The 23964-nt window shown below is 60.2% G+C and overlaps 2 protein-coding genes across 3 annotated transcripts; both read left to right on the top strand.

Moving 5' to 3' along the window:
* The first annotated feature begins 819 nt into the window (after window positions 1-819).
* On the top strand, window positions 820-14017 carry TTYH1 (tweety family member 1). 2 transcript variants are annotated; one of them, XM_007123295.2, is made up of 14 exons: window positions 820-1022; window positions 3284-3462; window positions 5312-5423; window positions 6239-6459; window positions 8731-8826; window positions 10103-10175; window positions 10503-10578; window positions 11086-11141; window positions 11284-11376; window positions 11583-11675; window positions 12962-13104; window positions 13232-13277; window positions 13472-13552; window positions 13676-14017. In XM_007123295.2, the coding sequence occupies exons 1-13, from the start codon at window positions 897-899 to the stop codon at window positions 13508-13510; spliced, it is 1353 nt and encodes a 450-aa protein (XP_007123357.1). In that variant the 5' UTR covers window positions 820-896; the 3' UTR covers window positions 13511-13552; window positions 13676-14017. The 2 variants fall into 2 exon arrangements, with proteins under 2 accessions (XP_007123357.1, XP_007123356.1); XM_007123294.4 differs by lacking the exon at window positions 13232-13277 and having other exon boundaries at window positions 897-1022.
* A 3702-nt stretch (window positions 14018-17719) lies between these two features.
* LOC114485286 (leukocyte receptor cluster member 8-like) lies at window positions 17720-23738 on the top strand (the record flags this gene model as incomplete). The annotated part of the gene is made up of 8 exons (XM_028486455.2): window positions 17720-17854; window positions 19510-19602; window positions 20541-20715; window positions 21069-21170; window positions 21891-22001; window positions 22697-22949; window positions 23177-23318; window positions 23531-23738. Coding segments are annotated over exons 2-8 (1029 nt in total), but the record flags the coding sequence as incomplete, so codon positions are not given.
* Between the last annotated feature and the right edge of the window lie 226 nt (window positions 23739-23964).

The raw sequence follows: 23964 nt of genomic DNA, 5'->3' as shown, positions 1-23964 counted from the left end.
TCCACCAGTGCGTTATCAGTGGGTCTCCGTGAGACTCAGCAGAGGTAGCGGCTGGAAAAACACTTTGTGAAGTGAGCGACAAGGCAGGTGGCTCCTTGTATACACTGAAGCCTTTCTTAGTCAGTTTAGAGAGGTTCTTTAACACATGGGAGGCATCCTTATAAAGATGGGAGGGGGGGGTCCCCCAAATAGATGAGCAAGTTCTTCTCGGAGTGTGAAGAGCCCTTCTGCACGTGCCAGGGGTCCTTGCTGCAGACATGCGGGTGTACATTCTGGAGTGGTCTATACGCAAAGGGAGGTTTGTGTCTAGAAGCTGTGTCCTTCTACAGATTTTTTTTTTAAAGTGGGAGAAGGCTTTTAACGCACATGGAGGCGTCCTTTACAGGTGAGAGCACGCTTACAGAAGTGAGGGTTTTTTATTGATGCAACTGACCATGATTTGTAACTGATCGTTAGTTGTAAAATGCTGCGCAAACACTAGCGACCTCTGCACAGACGCGAAGGTTCTTGCTAAAGATAAAGGGATCGTTATGCTGTAGGGTGATATAACAGGATGAGCGGCCTTCTACTGGATGTCGCTGTTCAGCCGAGCTCTGTTGGGCCGCCTGTGCCAGCAGCGCCGTACCTGCGCGGGGGGCGCAGGTGGGAGCCGCCGCCACCGAGGGGGCGCGGGGAGCCCGACTCGCGGTGCCGCAGTTCCCCCCTCAGCCGCCAGGGGCAGCACCATCCCTGCCCTGCCCGCGCCTCCCCCCCTCCTCCCCCAATCTCCGCCCCCCCCACCCCACCCCCCGCTCGCTCCCCTGAGCCCCGCCAGACCCCGCTCAGCCCGCGCCCGCTCCGCCGCCCAGGCTCCCGCAGCCCCGGCGTCCGCCCCGCTGAGCCCTCCCCCGGGGGCCATGGGGGCGCCCCCGGGCTACCGACCTTCGGCTTGGGTGCATCTGCTCCACCAGCTGCCCCGCGCCGACTTCCAGCTCCGCCCGGTGCCCAGCGGTTTCGCGCCCCAAGAACAAGAATACCAGCAGGTGGGCGCGGGCACGGGGTCCTGGGGGCGGGGGCTGGGAGCTGGGTGACAGATTCCTGTGTTCTCTGGGGGTGGGAGCCGGGCCGGGACTTTGGGGTACCTGAGGGAACAGGAGCCTGGCGTTCCCGTGCCTGGAGGTTCCCCTGGGACAGGCGTTGGGGAACCAGACCCCTTGCTCCTTAAATAAGGGAGGGCTGGGGCCTGGACCCCTGGATCTCAGAGGAGGGAGGGGACTGGGGGCCCTTGGATTCCCGGGTCTCTGAGAGCTGCGCGGGAAGCTAGGGTCATCAGGGGGGTAGGTCCACCATGTCCTAAAAGACGACCCCTTCCCTCGTGGGATCAGGGTAATCCAGTTAAATACGTCCCAGTTCAGGTGGGACCCAGGAGAGAGAGGAGCTGCCGTGGTGGAGAGGGAAACAGCTGGGGGATGCCCTGATTCTGGGACGGGACTGAGACCTGAAATGGGGAAGGGGGTGAGGGGGTTTAGGACTGGAGCTGGGAAAAGCAGGTGGAGGCGCTGGGAGAGACTTCCAGCCTGTCCCAGGACGGAAGGGGCGGTCAGTCAGGTCGATGGAGGGGGGCGAGGGTGAGGTTCGGTTTGGGGTCTGGAGGATGACAGAAACGGGGCCAGAGGGTGGGGCTGGCGGGGGACCTTAAGGAAACCGGGGTCCCTGGGGAAGGGGGCCCAGCCTGGGTCAGCTCCAACAGGGGCGAAAGAACTGTCCCCTGACCCAGTTGAATTCAAGTCCTTGACTTTGAGATTAATGAGCAAGGCTTGGCTGAGCTGGGGACGGGGAAGGGGGTGGGGAGGATGGTGGAGCCCTGGGACGGGTCCTGGGCCCTGCCTGTAAGGTCTGAACCCCTCGGATCTGTCCTGGGGGGTGCCCGGGACAGGGGGCTGGGGATTGGCAAGGGGGGGGGGGGCGGGGGAGGGGGGGGGGGGGGGGGGGGCGTGTGCTGTATTCTGAGCTATTTGGGTCATGGCTGGGCTGAGCCGGCTGTAAGCAGCTCCTCCCTGCCTACTCCACGCCGCTCTGTCCCCACCAAACGGGGACTGCCAGCCCCTCTACCACACAGCCTGCTGGCTACACAATCCCAGCCTCCAGAGCCAGTCCGCGGCCACCTGCTCACGGCCGAGGAGACCTCCACACGCGGGGTCCGCGCCCCAGCCACCGCCAGAGGCAATCAGGGAGGCTCACTGCCCCAGACAGCAGTCAGGGTGACAGTGCTGGGACACACACCCCAGAAGGGGACAGCTGGGAAAATAATCAGGGACTGGGTGCCCCCGTGCTGGGGGGACACACACACAATTAGACGCACACCCTCACACATATACACATATGCACACATATACACCCACATACAGATACACATATACACACCCATATACTCACACTCACACGTATACACACCCACACCTTCACATTTACACACACATTCTTGCACTCATGCAAATGCTCACACACATGCACACACATGCGTCAAGTATACACGCATTCATACGCTCATATGTTCATATACACATTCACACGTACATTCACACACTACCTCTTTCTCTCTCTCTCTCTCTTTTTTCCCCCCATCCTCCTCTCGCCCCTGCTCTGTCTTCACTCTCCCATCCTCCCAGTCCCCAGCTCTGAGTTGCACGGGCACGCGCACACACACACACACGCACACAACTGTCACGGAGGCTGTCACGCCCCCTCCCCCTGAGTCCCTGGGTGACAGACTCACCCTGCGGTGGGTGTGCAGAGCTCAGCCTCAGGGCAGAGGAAGCAAACGGTGGGTGGGGAGGACCAGCGCGGGGGAGGCGGGATGGAGCAGGAAGCCTGCCACCCCCAACCTGGCACACATCGCCAGGAACGGGCGCCCCCTCCCAACCCCCGGTCCCACAAGGGTCTGGGGTCCAGGTCTTGGCATGTCCTTGGATGGTGCTTCATTCCAACTACCTCGTTTGGGTGAGGAGGAAACCGAGGCCCAGAGAGGGGAGGGCCCCTGCCAAAGGTCACACAGCCTTTGGAGGGCAGAGCAGAAGTTGAACCCAAGACTTGGGCCCCCCAGTTGGAAGCTCCCTCCAGCCCCAGGTCCCAGAGCCCTGGCTGCCAGCCTGGGAGGGGCTGGGAATGCCGTCTTTCTTCACAAATCCCCCCAGCTAGCCAGGGACGCCTTCCACCTGCCCTGAGATCCCAAAGCCAGAACCTCCAGCCACACAGGGAGGGAGCCCGGAAGCCCTCTGATGTCTGATGTCACCCCCTTCCCCAGGCCCTGTTGCTGGTGGTGGCCTTGGCAGGCCTGGGCTTGGGCCTGAGCCTCATTTTTATTGCTGTCTACCTCATCCGTTTCTGCTGCTGCCGGCCTCCAGAACCGCCCGGGGCCAAGAGCCCTCCTCCTGGGGGAGGCTGTGTCACTTGGAGCTGCATTGCTGCCCTTCTCGTCGGCTGGTAATGGGGCCCCAGGGTGGGTGGACACTGGGGATGGGGCTCCCCAAGCTCTCTATCAGTCAGTCTTCCTGGTGGTGTCCCAGCAGGGGAGAATTGCTCCCATTTGATGGATGGAGAAACCGAGGTCCAAGAGGAGAAGTGACTTCCCAAGGACAGCCAGCCTGGCGGGATGGCCTAGGGGTTAAAGGCTGGGAAGTCAGACTGCCTGGGTTTGGTGGCTGTGCCGTGGAACAGCTGTGTGACCTAGGCGAGTGGTATAGTTTCTTCAGGCCTCGGTTTCCACATCTCTAAAATGGGCACTGTAGTCACACCCACCTCCTAGTTGTGGTGCCATTAAATGAAATGTACGGTGCCTGGTTCACAGCTGGACTCCATAAATGTGAACTAGGGATGTCATTCATTAACTCATTCATTCATTCAGCAACTATTTCCTGAGTACCTACTACGTGCTAGGACATACTGACCAAGCCAGACAAGGTCCCTGCCCTCGTGAAGCTGACGTGTCCCGGGCAGGGGCGGTAAAGGGACATTTACAATCGAGGAGCAGCCCTGAGCTGGTCTGACTCCTTCCCACGGTAACCCTGCTGGGCTCAGAGTTGTCACAACCGGTTTTGAAGAGGGAGGCTCAGGGAGAGGCAACTTTTCAAGGCCAGGTGGGCCAAGTGGAGATTCGGACCCCCAAACGCCTAGGAGCCCAGGGGCCACCTTCTGGGACACCCTCAGGGGTGGGAGAATCAGAGCAGTGAGGACCCACCGTTTACCAAGAGCCAGCTCTGAGCGCAGCCCCTCCCCGGCAGGGCAGCACCCACCCCTCAGGGCAGATCTGGGCGCTCAGGACCTGCCCCCGACCTGGGGCTTGGGAGCCCCGCCCCTGCGGGTAGCAGCGGTGGGGGCGCGTGGAGGGAGGTGGGGGTGGGGGAGGGGACCGGGAGTCCCGGGACGCGTCCTCTTCGCGCTCTCCTGAGCGGAGGGGGGCGGGGAGGTGGACCGAGGCCCCGTGCGGGAGAGGCACGGCCAGCCCCCGTGGCCGGGGAACAAGAGCAGCTTTGTAGCCCTGTGAACAATGGGTGCGGGCGCCGGAGCCAGCGCCGTCGGATCCCAGGGCAGGGGGCGGGGGCCTGCGTAGCGCGGGGCTGGGAACTGAGGGCGTCGGGGCGTCCGCCGCCCCGCTCCAGGCCTGGCCCCCTCCGCGGAGGGACCCAGTGTGTCGCGGGGGGAGAGGGAGGGGGCCCGTATTCAGGCCCCACAATGGAGCTCTGTGTGCCGGCAACCGAGGGGCGGGGGCGCCCGGCTTCTGGCCCGTTGGTCCCACATTCCCTTGCTTCCCTCCCAGCCGTCCAGAAGCTTGGGTCCTGGGGGTGGGGGGAGACTGGGAGCTCCAGGCTTGGGGTCCCCCAGGAGCTGGCGGCTCCGTGGAACCCCCGGGAGGCGGGGGAGGGGACGGCTGCGTCCAGAAGGGACAGGTGCTGAGGACCCCGGATACTTGGGGAAAGGATGGAGGGCCTGGGTGTGGGCCGGCAGTCACTAGGGGGAGGACTCGCCGTCCCGGGGCTGGCATGGCAGCGTTTCACTCCGGGGAGGTGCGAGTTAAATCTGGGGGCCTGCTCCCCTCCACCTCTCCCCACCCACCATTAGCATCACAATGACGTCCCAGGGCCGGGGGAGTGAGACCTTCCCGTTACCTTGGCAACTGGTGGGGGCCAGGCTGGAGACGTTCCTTTCCCACGATGGGCTGGACCAATGGGATGGGGCGGGAGATGAGATTGGGTGTGTGAGGAGGTGGGGGGGGGGCGTGGCGGCCCCCAGGGTCCCAGGACCGGTTGTGATTTCCCTTCCCTCCTCCTCTTAGCGCTGGCATTGGCATCGGTTTCTATGGCAACAGCGAGACCAGTGATGGGGTGTCCCAGCTCAGCTCTGCACTGCTGCTTGTCGACCACACGCTCACTGCCATCGACCACCTGGTGAGGGGCCAGGCGCTGGCCAGACCCCAGACCCACGCCCAGACTGGTTCCCCACACCTGGGCGAAGGGCCCCCTCCCAGGGAAACAGGGTCTAAGCTCAGAGCCAGGACCCCAGACGCAGACTGTCAGGTTCCAACATGCAGATCTCAGACCGTATGCCCAACCCCCAGCCCTGACTACAGATTAGGGCCGCCTCACACATGGCACCGTCAGAACCTTCGCCCAGATCTGGGATTTGAGACTAAATCACACGCAGCCCCAGCCTTGGACTTCAGCTCACAGCCCAAACCATTCAGAGCCCAAACACCAAAACCCAGCCCCTGCTCTCAGGTCAGATCCAGGCCAGAGACCTGATCCTTGGCCCAGGTGCAAGGTTAGAGACCTCGGCGCTCAGACCCAGGGCTCGGACCAGAAGCCTCACTCTCGCCCCCAGCCCCAGGACGCCAGACCTGGGACTGAGACCCAGCCTGACCTCAGACCTCAGATTGCATGTGCAGTTGCAACCCTGGAACCCAGACGTGAGGCCCCAGACTCAGGAAGGCAGATGCCAGCATCAGACCTAGGATCCCAGACTTAATCTCAGTCGTGGGGCTCAAGCCGCCGGCCTCTCCGAGCTCCTGAGAGAAGCCACAGAACTGCATGAGCTGGACCGCAGAGCCCCTCCCCTCCCTTCCCGAGTCCTCAGAGGCCCTGCCACCCAGATCTCAGATACCTGCCCCTGCTCACTCCTCCTTCGCCCCCCCAGCCCTGCCGCCCAACCCCTGGCCGCCCCAGAGAACGCCCTCCCCCGACTCGAGGCCCACCCCTGTGCGCAGGTGCTGGAGATGGTGGAGAGGCTGGAGGAGGCCGTGAGGACGGAGCTGACCACTCTGGAGGAGGTGCTGGCGCCGCGCACGGAGCTGGTGGCGGCCACCCGGGGCACTCGGTGGCAGGCGGAAGCCGTGGCCCAGCAGCTCCAGGGGCTGGCCTTCTGGCGGGGAGTGCCCCTGAGCCCCCTGCAGGTAGCCGAAGATGTGTCCTTTGTGGAGGAGTACAGGTGGGTGGCCGCTTTTTCTGCTCCGTGTGGCAGGGAACCCCTGCCTGGGTGATTGTGCCCCCAGGGGACGTTGGGAGACGTATCTGGGTGTCACAACTGGGGGAGGGGATGCTACTGGCACCAGGTGGGCAGAGACCAGAGATGCTACTGAATATCCTACAATGCACAGGACAGCCCCCGACGGCAAAGGACCATCCGTGCTAAGCGTCAGCAAGTGACGGCAACCCTGGCGTAGAGAGACGGACCAAGTGATCCCGTGCCCACTCAAGTATCCATCCATTTACTCCCCCCCTCGCTGTAGTCACTCCTTCATTCGTTCATCCTTGACTCAGCCGTTCATCAAGTCACTCATTGAATCTCGGGCGAACTAGTTCACTCCCTCGGTTGTCCGTCTGACGCGTGTATCCATCCAACAGATATTTATTTACACCTTCTGGTGAGAGCGGTGTACCCGAATGGTCAGGACCGTGAGCTCTAAAGCCAGACGGCCCTCCCTAACCACGTGATCTTAAGCAGGTTACATGCCAGCTCTGTGCCTCCGTGTTCCCATCTGGTACCCGTGGGATTGATGGGTAGCAATACCCTCATTGGATTGCGGAGGGTCTGTTGAGTCATTGCCTGTCAAGTGCTTACGGGGCGACCAGCACACGTTATATGGGTGTCTGTAAAATATGGGTTTTTTTAAGATAGAGCGATGAACAAAACAGAGTGACTCCTGCCTGTCTCAGAGTGGGCAGACCGATAAGAAACAAATGCACGAATGAGATATTGTCTGTAAGGTGGTGAGTGTTAAGAGCTCTGGCGAAAATTAGGTGGGAGACGTTAGGACGGTCTGGGGACAGAGGATGGCAGTTTTGAGAGGGGGGGGTCATCCGGGAAGGCCACACTGAGAAGGTGACATTTGAAGGACATCTGGGACGGCCATCTTTCCCAGCAGCCAACATGACGGAGTCCTCGTTGCTTCGTCTGCGAGGAATTATTTCTTTTGTTCATCCGACAGCTGAGGGTCCCAGCCCGACATGGGAGCAGAGACAGGGAAGTCTTGGTCCTGGATTCTGTGCTCCAGGGGGAGGGCAGACCTGGGCTGAAGCAGTCTGCAATGAGGAACCCCCTGCAGGGCATCAGACAGTCCTGGGTCCCAGTGAGTTCAAGTTCTGGGTTCTGGCCAAGCTCAGGGGTGCAGGCCCTGGGCCTCAGCCCTGATTCAGGGGGGCTGGGGGTAGCTCTGTGGACTGCACCCGGGTGAGGCAGACCCGTCATTAACAGGAAATAGCTTCTGGATTCACCAATACGAGAGTGCCTGGCACCAGGGAGTCCTTCAAGGAACACGGCCGGCCTCCTGGAAGGAAATCGGGGCCCCCAGCGGGAGAGCTTTGCTGGGGGAGTTCTTGGTGGCTTAGGACAGAAGTGCTACCTGCCCCTGACGGAAGTGAAGTGAAGCTGGGGCACGCGAGCTGGCTGTGGGGACGTGGGGAGCAAAGGCCTGGAGGCCAGCTGGAGCCACTGGGTCCAGCTTCTCCTTTCCGGGGACAGCCTGACCCTCCAGCAGTCCGGGAAAGAAGGGCACAGCGAGCCCTCACGGGGGTCTGAGCAGAGGCTGCCGCGGAGGGGGGCGGCGGTTCCCTTGCCGCTCCGGCGACGTGGGGATCGCTGAGAGCGATGCCATTTATTGAGCATCTCCTAAGTGCCAGGCACTGTGCTGCGGTCTCACGTACGTCTTCCTCTCCAACCAGAGTGAACTGATCATTAACTAATACTGAATTCTTAAACGACATTAAAAGTTTCCCGATTCGTGTTCAAGCTAATATTTCAGTGCGTCCATGTCGGCCCTCTTCTCGGTGCTTTATGTGTTTCCACTCCTTGGCCTCGCCACAACCTTCGGAAGTAGGTGCTGCCGTTCTCCCCGCGTTACCGGCGGGGAAGCCGAGACACGGGAGGCAAGGTTACCGAGACCAAGTCACAGGCAGGCAGGAAGTGGAGGGGCTGGGGCCCTGAGAGCGTGCCAGTCACAGGGCTCGTGCGTGGTTCGGTCAGGGTACAGTCCTGGGACCTGTGCTCTAAATGGCTACAGTGGCCGGCCTCCCGATGCACCCATTTCACAGATGAGCCTGGCTGTGGCCTGGAGACTGGGCACCAGGGAGATCCCACGTCCAGGCAGAGCCGGGAGAACGTGCAGGTGCTGTCACCCTCCGCCGAGTCCCGGTCTGGGAGCCTGGCACATGAAGGGCTGGATTTGCTGCTTCCGCCTCACCCCTGTCACCCCCTCCCCAGGTGGCTGGCCTACGTTCTCCTGCTGCTTCTGGAGCTACTGGTCTGCCTCTTCACCCTCCTGGGCCTGGCGAAGCAGAGCAAGTGGCTTGTGATTGTGTAAGTCTGGGTGGCTTCTTGGCAGTGGCGCGTGTCACTGAGATCCTACAGCGCTCTTCCGAGAGGGGCCACGGTCCTTCCCAGGCTCACGCTGGTTTCATTCCCTTGTCCCACGAACCTCCGTGGAGTTCCTGGTCTGGGCTGGCACAGAGAAATCAGGCTCAGAGCTGCCCAGGAAGGGGGCGGGCAGGAAACAGGCTGTCCTCACAGCAAGAAGTGCACCAAAATCCTAGAAAAGCAATGATAGTGATGCTTGTGCTGAGGATCGGGGTGATCACTGACCCTCTCGGTTGCTATGACAACCCTGTGAAGGAGGTGCCTGTCGGATGCCTCTCTGGAAGGTGAGGGCCCTGAGGCAGAAAGCTCTCGTGTGGTGTGGCGGAATCGAGGACCACGCTCTTGCTTAAAGGTTCATTCCGTATGCCCGATGCTCTTCTGGAACCCTCGCACTAACCCTATGAGGAGGCCCTTTCCTTCTCCCCGTACAACAGAAAGGGAGACTGGTGCTCAGAGAGGTTAGGCCACTTGCCCAAGGCTGCACAGCCAGAAAGCGCTGGAGCTGGGATTCCACCTAGGCCAGCCTATCCCACTTGGAGGAGGCTTTGTATCCTCCCTGGCCCTGAGGGGGGCCACGCTTGCGCCCGCCACCGTTCCCACACTCCCCCCGGGGTGAGAGGTCCTGCCATCCCATCCAGGCCCCCCTGAAGCTTGAAGATGGTGAAGCACAGTGGGCAGGGCAGGTGTGGGGCTTGGGGCCAGGCCTTCAGTTTGGCTCCCTCCAGGTGCCCTTCTTTCTTGCTGACCACCCTCCAGTGCTGATCCCCCCCAAACCCCAACCCCCGAGAAAACCTGGAAGGCGATTTCAGCCCTGGAGCTGTCTCTGCTCCTGGGAGGAGGAGCCTGGGCTGAGAGGGGGGCTGACCGAGCGACGGGTGAACCTGGGAGCAAGCTCCTGCGGGATTCAGAGCAGGGAAATGGGGCCCAGGGGTGGGCGGTCCGGAGCAAGGCGGGGACAGACGTGGGCTGGATCCGGCCAGCCCCTCACCCCGTGTCCTCCCCCAGCAGGGCCAGATGTTCAGTTTGACGTCAGCAGCCACGGGTCCACACCTCTCCCCCAACAGCTTCTCTGCCCCTAGTTGCTACCCTCTTGGCTCCAGAGGTGGGTGGAGGGTAGGGCTGGGGCTGTGATGGGATTAGGGGTGGGGGGAGGGAAGAGGCCAGGGGGGAGATTAAGGAGCCCAGAACCCCCAAGTCCAATCTCTCCTCCCCACCGTAGGATGACGGTGATGAGTCTTCTGGTTCTTGTCCTGAGCTGGGGCTCCATGGGCCTGGAGGCAGCTACAGCCGTGGTGAGTGGTGCAGGACAGGCCCTTGGGCTCCAAGACTTAAGGGTGCCAAAGGCCCCTAACTCCTGGATCCTGGGGCAGGATGGGAATAAATGCCTTAGGTCCTGAGGGGAAAGACTTGGGGGCCAGGAACGCAGGTTCTGAAGTTTCCAGCCAGTTTCCTAGGTCCTGAGGGACTGGACTTCTGGACACTTGGGTCTGAGGGAGGAGGGGCTGGGGGCCTGGACCCCTGGGTCTGAGGGAGGGGGGGCTAGAGGGCACTCAGTTCTGTGGGAGTGTGGAATGGGGGCGGTTTCTGTTCTGAGCCCCCTTTCCTGCTGCCCCTCTCAGGGCCTCAGCGACTTCTGCTCCGGTCCGGACACCTACATCCTGAACCTGACCCGGGAGGAGACTGGCCTTGGCTCAGGTGATCTCATCTCCAGGCGCACGCCCTGGGTCCTCGGGCCTCTCTGCGCGGTCCTCCTGGGATGGGGTGAGGGTGCGCAGCCGGCCGCCAGGCCCTGCCCAGTTCTGCAGAAGCTCTCGGCACCTCCCCTGGTGCGCTGGGACAGAGGGAGGGATAAAGATGATGGAGTCAGGAGAAAGGGGTCCTCAGGCTGGAGCTGAGGGATGGGAGGATTTGGCCACTTGGAGAAAATGGGGGGAGCACAGTTGAGTCACGGGGAGGGTGGCAGAAGCAGGGGCTCCCCGGGAGTGTGTAGCTCAGCGTGTTTCTGGCTGTGGCTGGAGCCGAAGGGAGCAGGGGCTGGGAGGGCTGCCAGTCTCAGGATGCGAGGTCATTGGGACCACAGGAGGGTCCTGAGCTGGGAGGGGTGGAAAGTGTGGCCTTGCCCCCTCCCGCCTTTCCCCAGGGAGGCCCCGGGGCTCGGGCTCACAGCCTCCCCCCTCTTCCCCTCTTCCCTTGCCGCTTCAGACATCCTGAACTATTATTTCCTCTGCAACCAGGCCGTCTCCAACCCCTTTCAACAGGTTCGGGCTGCGGGCAAGGGAACCGGGTGGAGGAGGGCGCGGCTGGGGCCTAGACTTAGGGATCCTGGGGGAGGATGAAGGCGCCGAGTGGGCTGGGGGTGTCAACCGCTGGGTCCTCCTCCCTCCCTCTGGCTTCCCGCAGAGGCTGACTCTGTCCCAGCGAGCTCTGGCCAACATCCACTCCCAGCTGCAGGGGCTGGAGCGAGAAGCTGTCCCCCAGTTCCCTTCTGCTCAGGTCGGCGGGCCGGGTGCCCCTTCTTCACCCCGACTCCCAGGGGAAGGAGGGGCGGGAACCTGGGTCTGTGGGCGGAGCCTTAGGAAAGGGGCGGGGCGGTGGCCGTGGGCGTGGCCCTGGCTTGTGAGCCCACAGAAAGGGGCGGGGCCTGGAGAGATGGGCGGAGCCTGAAGAGTTCCTGGGATAACAACCCCCTGCCACCGCAGAAGCCTCTGCTGTCCTTGGAGGAGACGCTGAATGTGACAGAAGGAAACTTCCACCAGTTGGTGGCACTGCTACACTGTCGTGGCCTGCACAAGGTGACCCCTGTCGCCCTCCCCGAATTCTTCTCGCAGGGGAGCCTCTGCCTAGACCCAGAAACCTAGGAATAGCCTTTCTGCTTCCTGTTCAGTCCTCCAGCAAGTTCTGCTGGCCCTTCTGAAGCCCCTCTGGACTCTGAGCGCGGCTCACACTGTCACCGCTGCTCCCGATGGCCACAGGGCCTCTTCCCCGTTCCCTGCTTGCCTGCCCCCTGCTTGCCGGCCCACGTCTGTTCTCCGCACAGCAGCCAACAGCCCAGTGAGCCTTTTAAGCACAATCTGATCTTCTTCCCGCACTTAAAACCCGCAATTACCCCTGCAGGCGGATTAAGGTCCTGGCTTCTCGCCTGACCTCCGCGGCCTGTGCGGTTGGCCCTGGCCGGTTTTGGCCTCAGCCCTTTGCTTCCCCCTAGCCCGCACCCCTTCCCCCAGCAGCCTGGCGGCTCTCCCGGACAGCAGTCCCCCACCTCCCATCGGCCGGGTTCCGTCCTGCGGGTGCCATCTTGCTGTCGGGACCCCAGTACTGCTCTCATTAGCTCATTGTGGTCTGAAGCGACCTTCTGGGGCCTGGTTGCTGAAGTGTCCCCGGTACTTGGAGCAGTGCCTGGCACAGAGCAGGCCCTCGGCCGGCCCCTGCTGAGTGACTTATGGCTGGCCGTTCAGGAAATGGTGCTTTTGCCGATTTCCGGGGGTGACAGTAATGTCAGCCAGTGTTTACTGAGTGTGCGTTATGTGCAGGGGGCAGTTCTACACCAGTTGTTCTTCTAAACCTTATTCTCAGTGTTGTTCTAAGCCAGCGGTTTTGCCCCAGGGGACGGTGGCAACGTGTGGAGACATGTTTAGGTGTTGCGGCTGGGGGAGGGGGTGCTACTGGCATCTCGTGGCTGGTGGCCGGGGCTGCTGGTCAAGGACCTGCAGTGCAGAGGCGCCACCCGCTGCCACCCCGTTCAGCACACACACTGATCTGCCCCCACGTCAGAAGCGTCCAGGTGGAGACGCCCGGCCCTCAACCAAGGCTGAGCTGCTGTGGTGTCTGGGCGTTGGGGGGGCGGGGGGGAGGGTTCTCGGTGATGGAGAGGAAGCCGCAACTTGGGTTCCTGCTTGCAGGTGTGATAATGACAGTGACCACAGTGCCTACCGTGTGCTGAGCGCTTTCTGCGTGCCAGGCCCTGTGCTGAGCACAGGCGACCGGGGAGGAAACTGAGGCACTTGTTCAACGGTGCACAGCCAGGCGGACGGTCTGAGCCGTGTGCATGGCCCGCTGACGCCCTCTCCCCCCACCCCAGGATTATGGCGCAGCCCTGCGGGGCCTGTGTGAGGACGCCCTGGAAGGCCTGCTCTTCCTGCTGCTCTTCTCCCTCCTGTCTGCCGGGGCCCTGGCCACCGCCCTCTGCAGCCTGCCCCGCGCCTGGGCCCTCTTCCCACCCAGGTCAGGAGGGGAGGGTGGCAGGGTCTTGGCGGAGGGGATGGTGGAGAACCATTGAGCCACTGTTAGGGGGCAGCCTCCTGATGGACCCCCATCCTGTTTCTCTGCCACTCCCCCCCTTGCACCCCAGTGACGACTATGATGACACAGATGATGACGACCCTTTCAACCCTCAGGTATTGGACCCCTGGGTCTGAGGGGGGAGGGGCCGGGGGCCCGGACCCCTGGGTCTGAGGGGGGAGGGGCCGGGGGCCCGGACCCCTGGGTCTGAGGGGAGGAGCTGGGGGCCCGGACCCCTGGGTCTGAGGGCCCACACTATAAAGCCAGATTCCCTAGTCATGCCCTCTCTCGCCCCACATCTCCCTGGCAGGAATCCAAGCGCTTCGTGCAGTGGCAGTCATCTATCTGAGCCCTTCCTCCATGCCAGACTGGAGCCTGTTCCCCATCTCCGGTGAGCATCTAGAGTGACACCCCAGCTCCCAAAGCCCGCCTCTGCCCGCCCTCCTTCCCTCCTTGTGGGCTCCGGGGCGGCCCTTCTGCCTGCATCTGGTCCGATCTTTGCCTCTCTCTGCAGTTCCTTCCCCAGCTGCCGGAGAAGACCCCACTAACCCAGCCTCACTGGGCTCCCACCACTAACAATGCCCTGGCTACGGACACCTTAAACAGGACTGCCTTCCCGCCTGCCCTGCCCCCTCTATGTGTCCTTAGCCCTGGAAGTAAGCCAAGGGGGTAGGCCAGGGCCCTGAGCTGGCCGGGCAGCGGGCAGACAGCCAGACCCACAGCCTCTCAGCCCTGAAGGGATGTGAGCGCCCCCGCCCTGCCACACCCCAGTGGGCTTAGGGCCCCTGATCTCCACTTGCAGCATCAACTTGGGAAAGGGTTGATTTGAAATAAAAGGGACGACTTTATTTTACAAGCAGCTGGGTCCTTTTTTCTCCCCTCCCCCAATCTGGCCTTGTGGTTGGGGGGTGGAGATTCTCTTCACCTCTGCTCTCACCCTGCCTCCTGGCCGCCAGGTGTTTCTCTCCTGTCCAGGCTCTGCAGCAGTTCCAAAGGGATTGTTCTTTAAAAAAAAAAAAAAAAAAAAATCCCCCCCACCCCTGATCTAAAAGCAGCACACATGTCCTGACGCAGGAAGAGACGCATATCCCTGGAACAGAAGAGAGAGCCTAGAAATAGATCTCAGTGTGTGTGTACATATGACAGAAGCCAGATTTCAAGTCGGGGTGAAAAGGACTGGTTTCGAAGGAATGCTGACATGATTAGCTCTCCAGCTGGAAGAAAACATTCTACATACAATATGGGTGGAAAACCTAAATGTAGACAAGTAAAGGGACAGAAATATTTCAAGGGAAAAGAGGAGACTTTTGTATATTGTGTATCTCGGTTGGAGGGACAGGATTTTCAGCAAGGTATCCTAAAGACGGAAAGGAAAAGATAACTTATTTGACAACTTGTGGAGTGAAAAAAATACCATAAAGTCAAGAGGCAAATTGACAGTCTGGGGAAAACAGTTTGTTTTTCTAAAAACACACATGGCAAAGAAATATGTAATTCTTAATACATAACGTATAATCTGCAAAGCTTCCACAAACCAAGAAAAAGATGACGCAACTTGAAAATAAGCAACTAAGATGAACATTCAGTGAAGTGAAAATCCCAACGCCAGTGAACAGACTAAAGGACATTCACTCTAATCATTAGGAAGCGCACCGGGAAACGAGCAGAAACTTTGTTTTCACCACCCAGTGACAAAGAATTATTATAAATTTAAAATGATAAGATTATCATAAAAGGAAAGGAGGGCTCACGTCCCGTGCTGGCAAGGATGTGTCGGAACGGCTCATGCACCGCTCCTGAGGCTATGGGCTGCAGTCCGGTGAAAAAAATAGTCTGCTCACGTGTGATAGACCCTTTGACCCGACAGTCCTACTTTTGGGAATCAATTTATGGAAATAAAGCAGAGACACGTAAGGATGTATTTTAGGCGCTGTTTGCTGCAACGATACTTCGATCATCTAAACTCTGGAAACTAAAGTCCATAGAAAGAGGACGAGCCCAGTAAACCGCTGTAGAGCAGGGCTCCCGGAACATGACAGCTCTTGGCTGGGTTTGGAATCTTGGGAGAAAGCCTGAGAGAGGAGAGATTTGAGGTGGGAGTGACAGACAGTGGCTGCAGAGTGGGCAAACGCCGAGCAGCATCCCTGTGGTTAAGAGCCCAGGCCTGCTCCTGACCACCAGGTGGATGTGGGTCGTCACTCGACTAGCTGGACCTCGGCTGTGTCATCCACCAGAAGGGTGTCAAAGACAGCTCCCCAGTCCCTCCTCAGCAATTCCAAAATCCAAAGGGCTCTGTTAGACCAAAAGTCTTCCCTGAACTCACTGGGCAGCACAGCCCAACTTGGCACGAGGTTACTTACAGACTATTTCCCTGCCTGGTGTGAATGTCCATCTATTTCTCTACAGAAACACTGATGGGGTTACTTCCTAGTGCTGGGCAGGGTACTGAGGGTACCGTGTCCTCTGTGGAATATACACCATGTTCTCTCTCGAAAGTCTGAAAAATCCTGAATCCCCAAACGCGTAAACAGCCCCAAGGGTTTCGGGTCAGGGCTTGTTGGCCCAGAGTGCCAGAAATCAGCTGTCCAGTGGGGGCCTGCCGTAGGGGACAGCTCCACGCTTGCTAATCATTTTCATCTTGTACACTGAAAGGAATGTTCAAGGAAGGCTTCAATGAGTGGGCCTGAAGCTGGGAGAGAGAAATGGATCACAGTTTCCAGAGAGGGACACGGGGGGGCCACCCTCATGGACTCACTATTTCTCAAGACTGGGTGAGCTGTCTGGCCCTGGGGTTGGCCCATCTGCACTTCTAGCTGCTTTGCTCTCAAATACTGCCCTCTAGTGACTCTGAGTCTGTGTCTGGAAGCTGGTGCTCCCTGAAATGTAGGATGCTCACAGGGTACCCTGAGATTCAGGCTGCCTGATTTCCTGCCAAGGGGCCTGGGAGTGAACTGTAATCAGGAAGCCCTAAGCAAGAAAAAAAAGACCAAAAAAAAAGGGCTCTAAAAAATAAAGTCTATTTTTTAAAAATGCTCAAGCAAAAGAAGGCAGGAAAAGGGGAACAAAGAAAGATGGGACAAACGGAAACCAAATAGCAAGACGACAGATTTAAATGTAACCTTACCAGTGATCACATTACAATAGTTATAAACACCTCTTTTAAAAGGCAGAGATTGTACGCTTGGGTAAAAAACAAAGATCGAACTATACGTTATGTAAAATAAACCCACCTGAAATGTAAGGGCTAAAAGTAAAGGGATGCTAAAAGCAATGGGGTACCCTGGATTGGGCTCTGGCACATGAAGGAGAAAGGCACATAAAGGGGAAAGTTGTGAAATTCAAATAAGGTCTGCAGTTAACAGTAGTGTGCCAGTGTTGGTGTCACAGTCTTAACAAACATACTACAGCATTGGGGGAAACTGGGTGTAAGGTAGGCAGGACTTTGAATTATCTTTGCAACATTTTTGTAAGCCTAAAATTACACTAAAACAAAAAGTTTAATTAAAAAACAAGTAAAAGGATGGAAAAAAAGATCAACTGTGCTAACAAAATGACACCAAGTTATCAACAGAAAAGTTTTTAATAACAGAAAATGGAAAGGAAATCGCTGCATCTTAAATACCACCTGCTATAACTACAGTGAGTGGCGCGTGAACTGGACTGGATAATTTTCCCAATCAGAGCCCTGGGTGGGAACAGCTGGCATACTCAAAAGATTAGTTGCGGGGCTTCCCTGGTGGCGCAGTGGTTGAGAGTCCGCCTGCCGATGCAGGGGACACGGGTTCGTGCCCCGGTCCGGGAAGATCCCACATGCCGCGGAGCGGTTGGGCCCGTGAGCCATGGCCACTGAGCCTGTGCGTTCGGACCCTGTGCTCCGCAACGGGAGAGGCCACAGCAGTGAGGGGCCGCGTACCGAAAAACAAACAAACAAAAAATATTAGTTGCAAGGAGTTCAAAGACGGGCCTTTTTAACTTGGGATGGTCCCAATTCCTCAGCCGGACATCGATGGCCTTTCAGGATCTGCTACCTGCCCACCTCCACAGATCTATCTCTTGACGCCAGGACCCCGCACACTTCTGCCACAGCCACCTGACCCCCGCCGTCTCCCCAAGGTACGCGCGTTTCCCGCCTCTGTGTGTTAGCACACGCCATTCCCTCTGCCAGGTACGCCATTCCAGTTTTATTTACTAGGGAAGCTCCCCTTTCCGGAGGGAGGCTGTTCTCATGTTCTCTTGCCTTCTTTGGGTACATCATTCTCTTCCCTCGTCTTCCACATCACTACACGATGGATAGTCTTAGAACTCTCATCACACTAATTTGTGTCTAGGAATAGTAATGGCTACCACCAACTGAACCAAAACAAGGATGCGTGGAAGGGCGCGGAACCTGAGAACTATGCCGCGCGTGTCCCCTCGGGGCCACCGTCCCCACCCCGGCTTCCGGCTTGCATTAAGAACGCCCACCGCGTGGCTGCGTAGGCGGAAGGGGTGGAGCTCAAGTCACGCTCGTGGCGTCTATTGGCTGCCTGGGGACGAGGGAGGCGGAGCGAGGCCTTCGCGTGACGTCAAGACGCCACGATCCGGGCGTCGAAGCCCAAGGAAGACAAGAGCCAGCCGGGTGGGGAGCAGTCCTGCGGCCGTGTTGCTATCATTCGGAGCCGCCGCTGACGAGTCCCGGGGGCGTACGGACGAGGTGGGTGTACCGAGCAGCGGCGGGCGGGTGGAGGCGGCGTTTCCTTTTGGCTTTACGCCCCGCGGACCCGGAGGCCTCGGCGGCGGTCGCATCAACGGACGCCGCGCGCGAGCGACGACTGGGTGTGGAGGAGCCCGGGCCACTGGGCCTGCGCACGAGTGGTGGGGAGTGCGGCTGCGCACCCTCGCGCCTGCGCCGTCGGCGTCTGCTCCCACCCGCGCGCTCGGAATTTTTGGGCCCAGAGCACCCCTTTCTTCAACCCCCATTGACCCAGCAGTTCCTTCGGGAGGACCACGTTGCCCCTGGCGACGGGCGGCTCTTGCACTGTCTTCTTCCCCCCACCCGGGGACGTGGTGCGCACGCGCGGCTTGGCCGGGGCGGTGGTTCCGGGGGCAGTGGCGAGGATCCGGGCGAGCTCTTCCTCCACCCGGAGCCCTCCTGTGCCTTCCCCGGGCCTGCGGGACGGCCAGGTGCCCCCTTGCCTCCGGTTCTCGCCCCCGCCCAGAAACCTCCCTCCAGGCTCCCCCAGACCTCACCCCCACTTTTCTTCCTGTTCCAGGGCTCCCCCCACTATCCCCACTCGTGACCCCCCCCCACCTCCCTGCCCCCCACCCTTCCGCCCAATTCCGTTCGGTCTTTTCTTTATGGCTTGTATTTTCTAGGCTTTTACCCAGTTCCAGACTGCTGTTCTTATATTTCCACTTCTTGTAGCATTTTCGGATTCTCCAGCGGGACTCGCCTTTGAGCACCCCCATACTTCTCAGTTCCTCCCTCAAGTCTAGGCCCTCCAGTTCTTGCCCCCAGGACGTTCCTTCATGTTCTTGCCGTCCTCTCCTCTCCACCCCACTCCAAGTCCCTAAAGATGTTTTGGACCTCTTTGGGCGTCCCCAAAGCTTTCTCTCCAGACCCGCAACCAAGCGGCTCGCCTCTTCTCTTTTCCCAGGTCTACTGCTGCTTCTAGGAATCTCCCTTGTACGGCTTACTCTGTCCTTAGGGGGCTTTCCTGAAATTAGTCTTCTAAGAGTTTTCTAAGAACTCATTTCTTCACTCCCAGGGTTCCTCTCTGGCACCCTCAACTTCTTCCTGCTCCAGGAGTAGCTTCCAGAAATCCGCTTTTCCTCCCAGACTTCTCCATTCTCCAGTGTTCTGTTTTCTCAAGGCTTCCTCAAACGCTTCCCTCTTTACAGACTTTCTCTCAGGGGTCTTTCCAGGTCTCCCAGCCCGGAGGTTCACTTAGCCCTTGTTTATTAGAGGTTCTTCTCAGAAGCCGTCTTCGTCCTTGCTCCTTGCCTGAGGTCCCCTACCCTGCCCTCTGACCCTGTCCCTGTTTCGGGGTTTCCCTCGAACCCTTCCCTTTCTTCACATGGGCCTCCGATCCTTCTCTTTCTCTTTGGGAAACTCATTTGGACTTCCCTGTTTTCAAATCCTTTGTTTTCCACCTAGAGCACTGCAGAGGGGCCAGGGTCTTTCCCTCAGGCTGTAGCCCTTTAATTCCACACCCAGAATTCTCTTCAGATTGTTTACCCCTTGGCTCCTTCTTTCTCAGACTCCCTTTTCTGTCTGGCTTCTCGTGGGCCCATTTGCTTCTCTTCCCTATCTGTTGACATGTTTCTTGCTCCTTCTGGAGTCTCCCTAATTCGTTCTTTTTCTTGCAGACAGTGAAAAAGCAGTCTGGCTCCCGAGGTCCACCCCGTACACCCCAGGGTCCAGATGGCGGCCAACGTGGGTGATCAGCGTAGCACGGATTGGTTAGTGAGGCTAGAGGGACGGGTCGGAGGGGAGGGCGAGAGGAAGCAAGACCCAGTGTTGTCTTCTGGATGGGCCCTCACACAGCATGGGGGGACATGATACAACAGCCCCTGGGGTAGGGATGGGGATGAGGCACTCCTTTGAGCTTTCGTCTCTCACAGTACAGTGCTTGTTTCACAAAAGCGTGATGGTTCATTTCACGGACTGTGATTAAGAGGCAGCCTCCAGGGCTTCCCTGGTGGCGCAGCGGTTGAGGGTCCGCCTGCCGATGCAGGGGACGCGGGTTCGTGCCCAAAAATCTAGATATAGAGATTTTTCAGCTCAAAACCTACTCTAGGGTCTTCCCTGGTGGCGCCATGGTTGGGAGCGCGCCTGCCGATGCGGGGGACGTGGGTTCGGGCCCCGGTCCGGGAGGATCCCACGTGCCGCGGAGCGGCTGGGCCCGTGAGCCGTGGCCGCTGAGCCTGCGCGTCCGGAGCCTGTGCTCCGCAACGGGAGAGGCCACGACAGTGAGAGGCCCGCGTACCGCAAAAAAAAAAGAGGCAGCCTCCAACGCTTAATGCTCATTTTTTTTTAATTCCTCGTTTTTTCCAAAACAGTGTCATAACTTTCTGACTGAGGTGGTATTAGACAGAATTTGTGGTTTCATAAAGCTTTTAGATATGCTAGGCATCAGGTCCTGTTTTAAGTCTTGTGGTTACTGGTAATCCTTTTGTTTCATTTTTAACATCTGTATGTAGCAGGCATCTGGAAAAGCATCTTAGGTAGGTAATCGCATCTATCGCTCACTGAAAACCGTGAAGCAGAAACTGGCTGTCAGTGTGTCATAGATTAGAAAACTGAGGCTCTGGGATTCAAGCCCTGGTGTTTGCCTGCTTCCATCCTGCCCACCGTGTGCAGTGGGAGAACGGGCTGACTCCATGTCCCGTTTTTGCAGGTCCTCTCAGTACAGCATGGTGGCCGGGGCAGGCAGAGAGAGTGGCATGGAGACCCCCATGCACGAGAACCCCGAGTGGGAGAAGGCCCGCCAGGCCCTGGCCAGCATCAGCAAAGCGGGAGCTGCCGGCAGCTCTGCCAAGGCCAGCAGCAGCGGGCCCGTGGCCAGTGCACAGGTGAGCAGCGTCCCCGGGGACCTGCGTCCCCTGAGCGGGCGCGGGGAGCACGCACACACTTGGTGTCCTCTCGCCTCACCAGGGCAGGCTGCTCTGAAGATACCCAGGAGCCCTTGAGTAGGGGAAGCGAGGTCTGCCTCCTTGAGCCTAGGGCACCATGTGGTCGTCCCTGGGAATCCAGCCTGAGGAGGGAGGGGTGCTCGTGTCCGGTGGTAGAGGTGGTGGCTCTCTGTGGAGAGATGTGGACCCGGTTCTGTCCCTTGGCAGTTAACCACCAGTAACCAGACCTGCCCTGGCGGAGCCCTGGGCTCCTGCGTCCAGCACTGATGGCGCGTGGTTCTCTCCCCCCGCAGTACGTGTCACAGGCAGAAGCCTCAGCTCTCCAGCAGCAGCAGTACTACCAGTGGTACCAGCAGTACAACTATGCCTATCCGTACAGCTACTATTACCCTGTGGTGAGTGGCCACCCCGCCCGGCAGGGGCAGGTGGTGGAGGGACGGGGGTGGGATCAGTCGGGCAGGGTCCAGGGGCAGTGGGGTCCGGGGGCAGTGGGTGGGCTGACCACAGCAGTGACAACTGCGCATGGTCCACGAGGTAAGTGCCCAGGTCCTCCCGTGGCCACCCGCCCTGCCACAGAGACTCCTCCACCTCAGCACGCAGCAGGGCCACTCCTGCTCCCCGCCTCGGCCCTTTTCAGCGTCCGACCCTCGCTGTGGCCTTGCCTAGCGGAGGGCTGCCCGGAGAGCACCTTCAGAGCGCGCTTCCTGGGACAGGCTTTACTGAGAGTGGCGTTCCCCCCGCTCACCCTGCCGGGCGGCTTCTCTGCTTGGCCTTTCTTCTTTGCTCGCTGCTGGTTGTGTTGGGTGTCTGCCGTGGTGTGTATCTCTGGCGCAGGGTTCTCTTTGTCTTTAGTCTGCACCGTATCGTGGCGTTTAGGTGGGTTGGTGCTCAGTAAATGGTTGTCGAAGAGACTGGAACGTGGGACAGATGGACGTGATCATTTTATTTGGGAATTTTTCAGCACGAGGGAATTGGGCGCTTTTATGCGGTGGAGAGAGGGAGGGTGAGAGACCGTAAAGGGTCGCAAACTGAGCAGCTGGGAGAGGGGGGCAGGTCTAGGCCTCCAGGGAAGGACTCGGCCCGCCGCCAACCCTTGCTTCGTGTGCCCTCGCCAGAGCGTGTACCAGAGCTACGGGTCCCCCTCCCAGTACGGGATGGCCAGCTCCTATGGCTCAGCTGCGCCGCAGCAGCCGTCCGCACCGCAGCACCAGGGCGCTCTGAACCAGGTAACGCCCTAGCCCCGCCCCGGCCCACGTCCACGCACGGGGTGGGGGGGGCCAGCAGTGGGGACAGCTGCGTTACGTAAGCTGCTCCTGCCCAGCAGTTCCTGATCTGAGAACGAGCAAGGCAAAGCTTCGTTCTTGAAGCCAGGGTGGGTTTAGGGCTTGGGCACGGCCGGGGGCTGAGGAGTTGGGGTGACGGTGGGAGCGCTCTGTGGCGTGGCAGCCTTCTGTGCTTTCCCCTCAGCGCGTGCCCACACGCATACAGCGTCTCTCTCACGCACGCTCACGCACTCTAGCCTTGCACTTCACGTGCAGCTGGGAGGCGCGGCGGAGCCCGTGCCGGGGAGGTGGGCAGGCCTGGGTGTGAATCCCAGCGGCGGTGGCGAAACTACGGGTCGCGCTCTCTCCGCCTCAGGCGGTGCCGTCCGGGGGGAAGGATCGCGGCTTCGTGGCAGGGCTCCCGCGAGCGTGTGCCCCGCGTGTGTCTTGACGGGCACATGACACGTGCTCGGGCAGCGGCCGCCGGGGCGGGGGTGCCGCCGTGGGAGCGTAGCGCGGTGCCTGAGCTGCTGGGCCGGGGCGGGTGGCGAGGCCGGGGAGCGTCCGGCCGCGGAGTGGAGGGCTGAGGTGGCCGAGGACCCCACGCGAGGGCCAGCCCGGGGCACCCGCTCCCGCCTCAGCGGCCGCTCCGCCCACAGCCCCCGGTCCCGGGCATGGACGAAGGCCTGTCCTACCAGGCGCCCCCTCAGCAGCTGCCGGCGGCCCAGCCCCCTCAGCCCTCCAGTGCCCCGCGGGGGGCTCACCCTTTGAGCAGCGGCCCGCAGCCCGGGACGGCCCCTGCCACGCAGCACAGCCAGGCAGGATCCGCCTCGGGCCAGGCCTACGGGCAGCACGGCTACAGCGAGCCCGCCAAGCCCAAAAAGGGCCAGCAGCTGTGGAACCGCATGAAGCGTGAGTGGCCTTGTCCGCGGAGGGAGGGGGCCTCACAGGACTCCTGGCGCGAGGCACGTGGGGTGCTCGGACCTTGCTTCCGCCCTTGGGACCTCCCGGGGCGCTGCGTGGGGCCGCTCAGAACGGGCGCCCTTCTCTGGAGCTCACGGCTCCCGCCCCGGGGGTGGGGGCGGGGCCGCCCACGTGGGTCTTGGGGGGCCTCACACCAGCTTTCGCTGCCCTCACAGCGGCTCCTGGGACTGGCGGGCTCAAGTTCAACATTCAGAAACGGCCTTTCGCTGTCACAAGCCAGAGCTTCAGCTCCACCACGGAGGGCCAGCACGGCAGCTTCGGTCCCCAGCCCAACCCCGAGAAGGCCCAGAACCACAGGTGACGGCCACCGCCTTGCCCTGCCCCAGCCCCTGGGCACCGTGCTCAGCATCTGCGTGCGGCCCACTGGCACGGCCTGCTCCTTGCGAAGCAGCGGGCGCCCCCACCTCCCGTGGGCTCGCCCGCCCAGGAGGGGCGGTGATGAGGGTCCTGGCTGGGTCGTGGGGTGCCGCTCCCCAACCGAGTGTCTGCACCTGCCCTCCCTCCGCCAGGGGGAACCTGTCCGGGAAGCCCGACGACTGGCCGCAGGACATGAAGGAGTACGTGGAGCGCTGCTTCACCGCCTGCGAGTCGGAGGAGGACAAGGACCGGACGGAGAAGCTGCTCAAGGAGGTGCTGCAGGCGAGGCTCCAGGACGGCTCGGCCTACACCATCGACTGGAGCCGGGAACCCCTGCCGGGGTGCGTGGGGCCAGGGGGCGCTCGGGGGAGGGTCTGCCGTGGTGTGTATCTCTGGCGCAGGGTTCTCTTTGTCTTTAGTCTGCACCGTATCGTGGCGTTTAGGTGGGTTGGTGCTCAGTAAATGGTTGTCGAAGAGACTGGAACGTGGGACAGATGGACGTGATCATTTTATTTGGGAATTTTTCAGCACGAGGGAATTGGGCGCTTTTATGCGGTGGAGAGAGGGAGGGTGAGAGACCGTAAAG

Source organism: Physeter macrocephalus, unplaced genomic scaffold (genome assembly GCF_002837175.3).
Source record: "Physeter macrocephalus isolate SW-GA unplaced genomic scaffold, ASM283717v5 random_1402, whole genome shotgun sequence".
Classification (NCBI taxonomy): domain Eukaryota; kingdom Metazoa; phylum Chordata; class Mammalia; order Artiodactyla; family Physeteridae; genus Physeter; species Physeter macrocephalus.
The sequence above is the reverse complement of the archived record's forward strand: the minus strand, read 5'-3'. Positions and strand labels throughout refer to the sequence as shown.